The sequence below is a fragment of the Gymnodraco acuticeps genome, unplaced genomic scaffold (assembly GCF_902827175.1).
Source record: "Gymnodraco acuticeps unplaced genomic scaffold, fGymAcu1.1, whole genome shotgun sequence".
In the NCBI taxonomy this organism is placed as follows: Eukaryota; Metazoa; Chordata; class Actinopteri; order Perciformes; family Bathydraconidae; genus Gymnodraco; species Gymnodraco acuticeps.
The window spans coordinates 487,164-497,338 of record NW_022990548.1 but is presented as its reverse complement, the minus strand read 5'-3'; the positions used below and the strand labels follow the sequence as shown (position 1 = coordinate 497,338).

General features: G+C 40.6%; 1 protein-coding gene across 1 annotated transcript; it reads right to left on the bottom strand.

The window, feature by feature from the left end:
* Positions 1 to 1,112: 1,112 nt before the first annotated feature.
* LOC117553431 (homeobox protein unc-4 homolog) lies at positions 1,113 to 9,067 on the bottom strand. Its single transcript, XM_034227346.1, has 3 exons — positions 8,569 to 9,067; positions 7,217 to 7,392; positions 1,113 to 3,576 (listed from the first exon to the last, which is right to left on the bottom strand). Exons 1-3 carry the CDS (start codon positions 8,822 to 8,824, stop codon positions 2,425 to 2,427), a joined length of 1,584 nt encoding a protein of 527 aa, XP_034083237.1. The 5' UTR covers positions 8,825 to 9,067; the 3' UTR covers positions 1,113 to 2,424.
* Positions 9,068 to 10,175: the final 1,108 nt, after the last annotated feature.

The following is a 10,175-nucleotide window of genomic DNA, read 5'->3' as shown; positions in this document are numbered from 1 at the left end:
AACCTTAAATAAAAACACAAATAGATTTAGTCCTCTTCGGCTATTCAAGTATTTTACTTATTTGTATCTAAAACTTCTATTAGCTTATTATTATTTAATAACCTTTTAGTTTTGACAGGCAGAGTTAATTGAAAATAGTGTTTGGATTGAGGCTTCAGATTTAAGTGATTTAACAAAATGCATTATTTCACTTTAGGGGGAAACTCACTTCATAATTGATTAAATCTTCCACTTGTCATTCACATTCAGGAGTTTAGTCTCCTGTCTCTAAACGTCTTTAATTCAGCCACTTTCCAACTTTATTTAAGTGTGGCTAACTGGCCATTATAAATGCCCTTAAGCTTTTAGTGTTTCTGATCTTTAAATAAATGGATTAAGGTCTAAGTGGCTTAAGAAATATTTAAGGCTTGAACACCTCTACAATCTAATGAAACCAAGTTGAATATCCACTCCATACTTCCTATATAAAGACACTTTAAATGTTCACTTAAAACAAATATGATTACATTTGGCGGTCATTTTTGAGGATGTGACCCAGAGGAAATGCATGATTTCACTTTGAAGGAAAACCCACTTCACTTTTCATTATAAACCTTAAATAAAAACACACATCGGCACATTTAGGAGTCTCTTTCTTATCTCTTTAAACAGCTTTAATTCAGCCAATTTCCCTTTAAAGAAAATCATTACACCTGTGAAGTTTGGCTGACTGGCCATTAATCAATTAACTTTGATATTATTTTGAGAGATACATTACTACTTAGTATTTAGGAACAGTGTTTGTGTATGCATGAATGATCTCACTTTGGAGGAAAATTCCCTTTATATTGACTTTAATCTCCCACTTTTCACTTAAAGCTTGAATAACAACACACTTGCCAATTAAGGGAGTTTCCTCTCATGTCATAAACATCCTAAATGCAACCTCTTTAAACTCGCATTGTGTTTTATTAATGCAATCCTGGCACACCCTCGCCTCTCCTCTCCCTCTCCAATCTGAGAATATTACTTAATGTTAAGGAACAGTGTTTAAGTGTGTATATTTAAAGTGGTTATGGGGAAAATTCACATGATTTTTGTTGCTAAATCTCCCACTTTTCATTCTATACCTTGAATAAAAACACACATCTGCAACATGATCTCTTCTAAACATCTTTAATTCAGCCACTTCCTCTTTCTTTTATTCAGCCAAAAAGTGGTTATAAAAATATTAATGCAAGCCACTCGCCTCCTCTCCCCCTCTCCCTCTCCTATATCTTTATCTGTCTCCCCCTCAGGGACTCACAGTCCTATTAGAACAAATGACGAGGGGCTCGGGCGCTTTTGTGGAAAAAGGCGCACGGCAGACGGGCGCGCGCCTGTCCTATTATGTGCGACACATGATCAATAGGGCGATAACGCAGCAACATCAATATAAGCGACAGAACAATGAGGGATATCATCGAACATCTATCTTAATATAGCCGACTACAAGGGCCGTCTGACAACCGAGGCAGCTCATGAAAATTCCGCCCCACGAATCTCCCCCATCTCCTCCCCCTCAATAGATATGCGCACACACACACTCCCAAACACACACACACACACACACACACACATACACACGATGCAGCTGGTGCGGCTATTATTTTCCCATTTCAATTTGACACCCTCTGCCTTTCATGCTAATTCTATTATTGTAGGAAGTTTATGTGATTCCGTATCACTAGAAATCGGTAATGTCTAATAACCCTTTGGGGCTGAAAGAAGGAGGAGGAGGAGGAGGAGGATGAAGAAAAAAAAACTGCCTCCAGAGCCATGGCAGCCAGTGGGAAAATAATTACTTTCATATCAAAACTCAGCAGGAGGCGCAGGGTCCTTATAGCCCGCAGCCACTAACCTCATTCCAGCTCGGCCTTTCAAATGAATAAATTTGTTAAAGCAATAAATACAAACAGCCAGACGGACTTGAGCCTCCTATACAGAGAAAAAGGAGGATTTATCCGCTGTAACACGACAAAACTCCAAGGTTCTGCCACACAGCAACCCCCACCCCCTTTTCCATATGCTCCTAGAAAAACAGTGATTCAATTTAAACAATAACTTTATTTATCAAAAGTGTTTACATATAAATATCTCGTTTTTTTTACAATATCTGAGGATTTTCGTTGTGTGTGAGATGTTTATTGTCGCCTAGATTTTAATAGGTCACTAAAAAAGAGAAGGAACCTGCTTCTAAAGGCCTACAAATATGAAGACAGCCACTAGCTTCTTAAAAGGGGCGCCATCTGGATTGATCACGTGATGATTAAAAAATAGATGAGAATTAGGTCTCCTGATTCCTGATATGTTTTTCCAAGTGTCTCAGCAGAGCTTTGGGAATGTTTGAATAGTCTGAGCGGTTGTTCCTGGTCCTTTGTTTATGTTTGCGCTCCTTGCAAAGTGTTAGTCCATATCGACATCCTCTCCATCTGTTCCGGGTGTTTCTTGACAGTCTGTGTTTGCCTTGAGACGTTCGGAGAGGGCTGGAGACGCCTCGCTCGCACCCTTCTCTTCGGCACGCAGCTCGGCAGCTTGGCAGCCATTTGTCAAACTCCTCTCCTCGATACTGTCTCTGCACGGAGAGGAGCTGAGCCTGGCCTGAACCTCAATGTTAGGAGAAACAGGGAATCTCGCATTGCTGCTGAGAACTTTCAAACTCCTCTCCTCCTTAATGTCTCTGCCCTGAGCCTCACTGTTAGCCGGAGGAGAAACAGGAAGTCTTGCATTGCTGCAGTCACCTCTGTCTCCAGCCGCTCTATTGCTAATGTGATTGTTGTGCTCTGTATGATCCGAGTGTAGAGGCTTAGAGACAAAGCTGGAGAGGTCAGGACTTCCTTCACTCGGCACAAACATCTGTCCCAGACACGGCGAGGCCTTCAGGGCTGCTTGGGGCACCAGAAAACCCAAGGGCTGATGGGTAATTGGGTAAAGCAAGAAGTGGCCTTTCCCTATGAGAGTCCTCTGACTGGGCAGCGAGGGGAAGTCCAGCTGAGGTTTCCGTCGAGGCGTGACGTCGGAGAGGAGGCTCTCCACGCTGAAAGGGTTTCGTTTCTGCAGGGCGGAGGATCTGGGACCTCCGGGGCTGGAGCTGAGCGTGAAGCTGCCCGGAGAAACCTGCTCCGGTTCCCCTGCGGTTCTTTGGTTTTGGTGGTTCTGTAGTGGGCTGAAGTCGTGTCGTGTTTGGTCACAGCTGGATTCAGTTGGGTGTCCTCGGTCTGCAGATTTGGAGGCAGGCAGGTCGAGGTGAATACTCCCACTGACGCTCGGACACTGCTGCTCGCTGTCGGTGAACTGGGAGACCCCGCTGTCGCTCTCCGAGCCCCCCGGCGTGTGGAAGCTGTCCCCGGACAGGAGTTTGTTCTGCGACTTCAGCAGCTTCCTCTCCTGCTTCCTCTTCTTCTTCTCGGCTCGCTCTCGGTCCCGGCGCTGGATCTCCTCGGGGTCCATGGGCTCTCCGCTGCAGGTGGTGGGGTGGGAGTTGTGAGCAGGCCGACCCGGACCCTTCTTTGTGTTCTCCTTCTTTCTCCATTTAGCTCGGCGGTTTTGGAACCAAACCTGTGCACACAAACACACACATATGAATAAACACAAAGGTGGAAACTCGGCACATGAGAGGATTTTTGTTTGGAAGTAGTTCCTAAGGTCAATCAATATCTGTCAAGCACTAAGGTTCGTAAATTGGTTCAGTTAGTTCTGAAATGAGTTGAAGGAGGGATTAGTCCTGGTTTAGACCTAAATGCTTGTTTTAGCTTCTCAGATTAGATTTCTTTCTACTTTTTTCCCTAACCCTAACCCATAACCAACACATGCCTAACCCTTACCCTTACCCTAACCCTAACCCTAACCCTTACCCTAACCCTAACCCTAAACCTAACCAAGTCTTCACCCTAAAATTATTGATTCCCCTCATGGGGACCTCCATTTTGTCCCCATAAGGGAGGCGAGTCCCGACACGTGACTGTGTAAACAGATTTAGGTCCCCACAAGTATAGGAATGCTAGCCACACATACACACACACATTAAACACACGAAGGTGGATATTTCGCACACAAGAAAAACTGAAACGTTGACTTCAATTAAATGTATTACACATAATTGTATAAGTTTAGTTGAAAGCAATAATATTAACTTGAACCTTATAGTTTGTATTCAAACGTATTGCTTTCAACCAACCTAAAACAAGTATGTCATAAATTGGTTCAGAATATTCATATTTGTTTCGGTAGTTCTGTTGGAACAAGTTCTGAAATGAGTTGATTAATGGATCAATCCAGATAATTAAGTATCAAGAACTTCCGTAATCAATTAATTATTAAGTCACCTACTTAGGAAGATCCCTTTAGCTTTCCTGATTAGATTTATTTTCAGCTAATTTTCCAATGTTTATAAGTAAGTCAAATATATTTCTGCTTTGAAGAGTTAGTTAGAGAAGAAAAGGCTAATTGAAGACATTACCTTGATCTCTGGGGAATTTTGCAGACTAAATAATCATAAAAGCAATGGTTGAGTTAATTGGCAATTAACATAATTGATTCATTGGGACAATGATTAAACATGTTATTAAGCAGGGCACTGATTTAGTTTAGGCTAGTTAACACCTACATTAAGTCTAATATCCCTGCAATAAACACTTCCCATATAAAGGCACTTTAATGTTCATTTTTGGAAATTATTTGATTAAAATTGGTGGTCATTTTTGAGGATCTTGAGTATTTGCGTTAATTTTCTTGGATAAAAGTGTTCCTTATATTTTATATCCTTCAAGAGAATACATCAGTGAAGTAGGCCTCACAGAAAATGTCCCTTCTGGTGTGACAACAACAGACCTCACACCTGCCATGTTGGAGTGATAAATCAGTGTCAGAGTGGTTATCAGATGCTAAGCACAAAAGCATATTGCCTCCAAATCCAAAACATATTCCACAAAGCCCTGAAACAAAGTGAAATCAGTGTTCATTCTGCATGTGTTTATTGGTTTACTGCAGCTCTAAAGCGTACATTAGGTTAATAGGTCACAGCGGAGGACCAGCAGATGCACAGATGTGCCACCGTTAATTACCAGTGAGGCTGTAATGGGAAACCCTGCCAATTACATTTAATTGTACCGTATCAGCCGTCTCTGTATGTTCTCCAGTGCGGGAAAGTAACTAAGTAGCCTACATACTCAAGCACTGTACTTAAGTACACATTTGAGGTGCACTGAAAAACTGAAACGTTGACTTTAATTAAATGTGTAATTTCAACAGATTTCAATAACTGTATTAGGTTGGTTAAAAGCAATAATATGAAATTGAACATTTTTCTATTGCTTTCAACTAACCTTATACAGTTATGTGTAATTTGTTGACATAATACACTTATTTAAAAGTCAACGTTTCAGTTTTTTAAGTAGTTGTACTTTACAAGCACTTTCATTTTATACATACTTCTACTCTACTACATTTGGATGCCAATGTTGTACTTTTTCCTCCACCATATTTATTTTAAAGATGTATTTAGTTAACTCAGATTTTGACACACAATAGGAAAAGCTTTTCTAATTATGATTATTTGGTTAGATTAAACCATCCACCATTATATCCAAGTATAACTAAAACCATGAGTTGGTTAATTCATTGTAAGCTAAATATTTCTTATTTTCTTAAATGTCAAGATTTGGTGCTATAGCTTTAAAAAAAAATATATATATTAAAATATGTTAAGCAGTAACTTTTACTCCGAATACTTTGAGTACAATTTCCTATTCGAACTTAAATACTTTTACTATACCATTCTCGATGCAGTATGGCTTGTACTTGACATTTAGGGTTGTTTTTTTGTTGGTATTAGTAGGCTACTTTTACTCAAGAATCTGAATGCTTTTTCCACCATTGATGTTCCAGCACCTCAGCTCATTGGGCTTTACAACCCCCGACTCTCCTCCCTCCGCAGCGGGCCAACAGAGGCAGCTTCCCCCGCCTCAGAGGCTCTCTGCCCGGCCTCTGGGTGCGCTCAGGGCCGCGTGTTCGGAGCTGATAACGCCGGGAGTTTAGCATGCAGAATCCGCGATCATTGCATAATAAGGACGGGGACACACCAACATCATGTGCGACAATGGCGCTTCTTACGAATTGTTAATGTTGGTTATATCTTTCCCCCGCAAACCTGGTGATAAAGGAGCGCTAAGCAGCTTGAGGGAACAATAATCTGAGGTTTAGGAGCGAAATCCCCAAACAACACGCACACTGCAACCGAGAGCTGCTCTGTACCGCTTTCACAAGAGACAGGCGTGCAGGCGAATATATGTGGATCATTTAGAAATACATGAGAATATGTTAAATTAAGTAGCCTATATCATAGCCCATGCTTCTATGCTTAGCAAATAATAGGCCTACTTGAAAAATGTCTTTCTGATATAATAATATTTTTATTTTATTACAATTATTATTATTATTAAAATAAATAAATGGACATCTAATTCTGAAATGTGAAAGATGGGTACTGTATAACTTTTTATTAAAATATCTTTATTTTCTTGCTCTAAAATAATTGATTCAAGACATATTCAACTCATATTGTTAATGGTAATTATCATTATCATGCTTTTTTGTAATTCATTATTGGTATATTGCTAATTATTATCATGAGTTATTATGATTATCACCAGCTGTTAACATTTTTTAAATATTGTTAATATTTCTATATAACTTAATCGTGCTTTTACTTTCACTGTATTTTGCATTTATTGATAATGAAAAGAAATAAAAATGATAATAATGATAAAAAGAAAATAATAAATTAGCCTAACCTGTTAAATTGAAATACCTAAATGTGCAAAAATAGATTAAAAACAAGGGTAACATTGTAAATAAACTGTTAAATGAATAAATATAATATATAAGGTAAAAGAACAATACCATGTTCACCCTTGCTCAGTAAATAGCCTTGTTTTTATTAACCCATAAATCAATAGGTTGCCTCCATGCATAATTCAAAAGTGACCCTGTATTGATGCCTTCGTAATTGACAAATAGCTATCTCAGTAGGGGGTAGGCCTTCATTAAACAAACGTCCCTCTGACATTTGACATGTTATGCATATTTTAACACGGAAGTTATACTGCAATTTTAACAATAACTCCAAACTATTTTTTCCTCCATCTTTCAAAAAATAATAATAATTCTCTTCAACATATTTGATTAATTTATTATTTACCTGAACCCTAGACTCCACGAGGTCCAGCCTGAGCGCGAGCGCCTCCCGCATGAACACATCCGGGTAATGACTCTCGTTGAAAGCCTTCTCGAGCTCCTCCAGCTGCCACCCCGTGAAATTTGTCCTCGTTCGTCTCCGTTTACAACCTGGACTGTCCTTATCCGGGTCCCCAGAATCTGCAGGGGTCGAGGTGAGTGTGTGTTTGTACAAGTGTGTGTTTATTTATGTGCGTGTGTGTATGTGTGTGTGTGTGTGTGTGTGTGTGTGTGTGTGTGTGTGTGTGTGTGTGTGTGTGTGTGTGTGTGTGTGTGTGTGTGTGTGTGTGTGTGGTGTGTGTGGGAGAGAGAGAGAGAGAGAGAGAGAGAGAGAGAGAGAGAGAGAGAGAGAGAGAGAGAGAGAGAGAGAGAGTAGAGTGAGGGGACTGTCATAGCTTGGCTTTTAAAGCATCATTTTTGTTGTAAGGCTGTAAGACTCTTTTAAACATGTTATATTTTGACTCTAATGAGTGCCACAAATGCAAGGCCCAAAGCTAACACACTTTAATTTGTTATATTAAAACACATTTCACATAATTGCAAAATTAAGTTTGACATATTAAAGAATCTGCAGCCAATTAGAATTTTACGAGATGAATTATAAATCGTTGCCTTTATTTGAACCCCCAGTGCAGTCAAGTTATTGAACAAATACATTGAGCTTGCACATACATTTTTTAATGATTAACTTTTAAATCACCAAACTTCAAAACTTTGAAACAACCTGATTGTCATAGACTGACTTTGTAGTTCTTAAAGCTTTCATTGGAGCCTAAACAATGTTTGATTTTGCATTTAAATTCAACAAAAAACGGACTTATTTCGCCTTAAAACAGGCCAGTTTCATGTTATATTACATTGCATTGTTTCCACATCTATAACACATGAGATAAAAAAAGAGCCAGGCATAGAGCTTGCGCATACAAATGAGCTTGGACATAAACTTGAAAAAATATATATTTTCTAAATCACCAAGCTCTAAAACTTTGAAACAACATAATTGTCTACAGACTGACTCCAGTTCAAACAGCTTTGCTCAAAGCCTAACACATTATGGTCTGCACAAATCTGACTTATTTCGCCTTTATTTAAAAATATCATGAGCGTGCCTTTTATCTAATAGTGTTTTATTTTTCTATCTTTACTTTTGCTTTACAATGTAAATTCCCCCTCTGTGGGAAATATAAAGGAATTCGGATTCGTAAAACAGACCTTTTACATTCACCCACTTTATATTGACTTGCTTTGTTTCCGCATGGGTCTACTTGTTATAACCTACTAATAATACGAGACGGGACAAAAAAGAGCCAGGCCTACCTGAGAGTTTGAACTGCCCTCCGTCGGGCGACAGCAGCGGGTTGTTGACCACCGAGGCCGAGCAGGATCCGTTCAGTAATCCGTCTATAGAGAAGGGGTTGGCGGCCGCGGACTGCAGCTGGTGTCCCCCCGCGAGCTCGTACAGGGAGTGGTGGTGGTGGTGGTGATGGGCACCGAGCGAGTACGGGAAGCCCACCAATCCGCCCAAGGAGCCTCCGAACTGGGCGTGAGGATGCTCGAGTACCCGGCTGTCCATGCCGAAGTGAAGACGCGGAGAGGAGGGGAGGCAGTGTGGCTGAACATGCAGTCAGAAGAAAGTGAGGAAGAGGAGGAAGAGGAGGGAAAGAAGGACCGTTTTCCTGCAGCCACGGCACGGTGTGTTCAGGGACCGGGATGTAAAGTGTGTGTGCAGAGACCGGGATGTTAGTGTGTGTGCAGACACCGGGATGTTAGTGTGTGTGAGACCGGGATTTTAGTGTGTGTGAGCAGGAGCTGTTTCACGTTTACGGTCCAGCCAAGAGATGTCAACCCTGCTCCTTTCTCTCCAATAAGAAACGCTAATCGCCCCGTGACGTCAGAGGCGCGGTTAATGGAGAGAAGGCAGAGCACGAGGAATGAATAGGAAAAGAGAGAGAGGTTGTTTTTTTCTTATTCCCGGATCGATGGCTAATTACACTTGGCGTAGTCCTTTAATTCAGCCCTGTCAAAACAATGAGGCGCGTGGACATTGTCGCGTGATTGATAAGCCCACTCCATTATTTCTCAGGGATATCACCTTTATTTAAAGCCTGTTTATAACCCTCCTGTCGTGTTAGTTTCTCCCTCCTTACTTTGGTGGCGCGGTCTGTTTGCACTGCTCTTACTTTAACACAAAAATAGAAATCACCACATTTTATTTAACACATTTTTAAGCTTTAAACAATGTAATAACTGTGAATAGCTGCAGTAAATATACGAAGAATAGACACTGAAAATGTTTTCAAAAATTAACGATTTGTGGGTGTTAGCTACAAAGTTAACTAAACCACTCAAAATGCATTTAAATTAGCAGCAATTGTATATTCTACTGTGGAGGATATCATAGGCGTTGAGGCAATCAAATGTAAAACACTATATTAATTATGATTGATGAAAGTAAATTGGTCAGATTTGACCCGAACAAGACAGCATGGGTTAGACTAGGTAAATTAATCTTTCCTTCTCCATTTCTCTTTTCTTACTCATGCGTGCAGTTGCGCTCCCGCATGTGTGCGTGTTAGTGTGTTTTTGAGTGTGTGTGTGTGTGTGTGTGTGTGTGTGTGTGTGTGTGTGTGTGTGTGTGTGTGTGTGTGTGTGTGTGTGTGTGTGTGTGTGTGTGTGTGTAAGTGTTTTACAGGGGCATTCAGGGCCAGATTGATCCAATAACATCGCCTTTATCATCCCCCCCTTTTTCCTGAGCTGTCACATTGCATTTTAGACTACAAGCCTCTCTCCATCTCCCAGGCACGCGCGCACGCACACACGCGCGCGCACGCACACGCACACATATACATACCCGTATCATTATCTGGATTTTTCACCTGAGCAGCTCACAGTTTAGTTGTTAATGACGAACAAAGTGGTTTGTA

Excerpts from the sequence above, each read along its gene's own strand:
- LOC117553431 (XM_034227346.1), bottom strand. The coding sequence starts at position 8,824 with ATGGACAGCCGGGTACTCGAGCATCCTCACGCCCAGTTCGGAGGCTCC. Across the intron at positions 7,393-8,568 it reads AGGGCAGTTCAAACTCTCAG|ATTCTGGGGACCCGGATAAG; the intron begins GTAGGCCTGGCT and ends CGACCCCTGCAG. Across the intron at positions 3,577-7,216 it reads TCGTGGAGTCTAGGGTTCAG|GTTTGGTTCCAAAACCGCCG; the intron begins GTAAATAATAAA and ends TTGTGTGCACAG.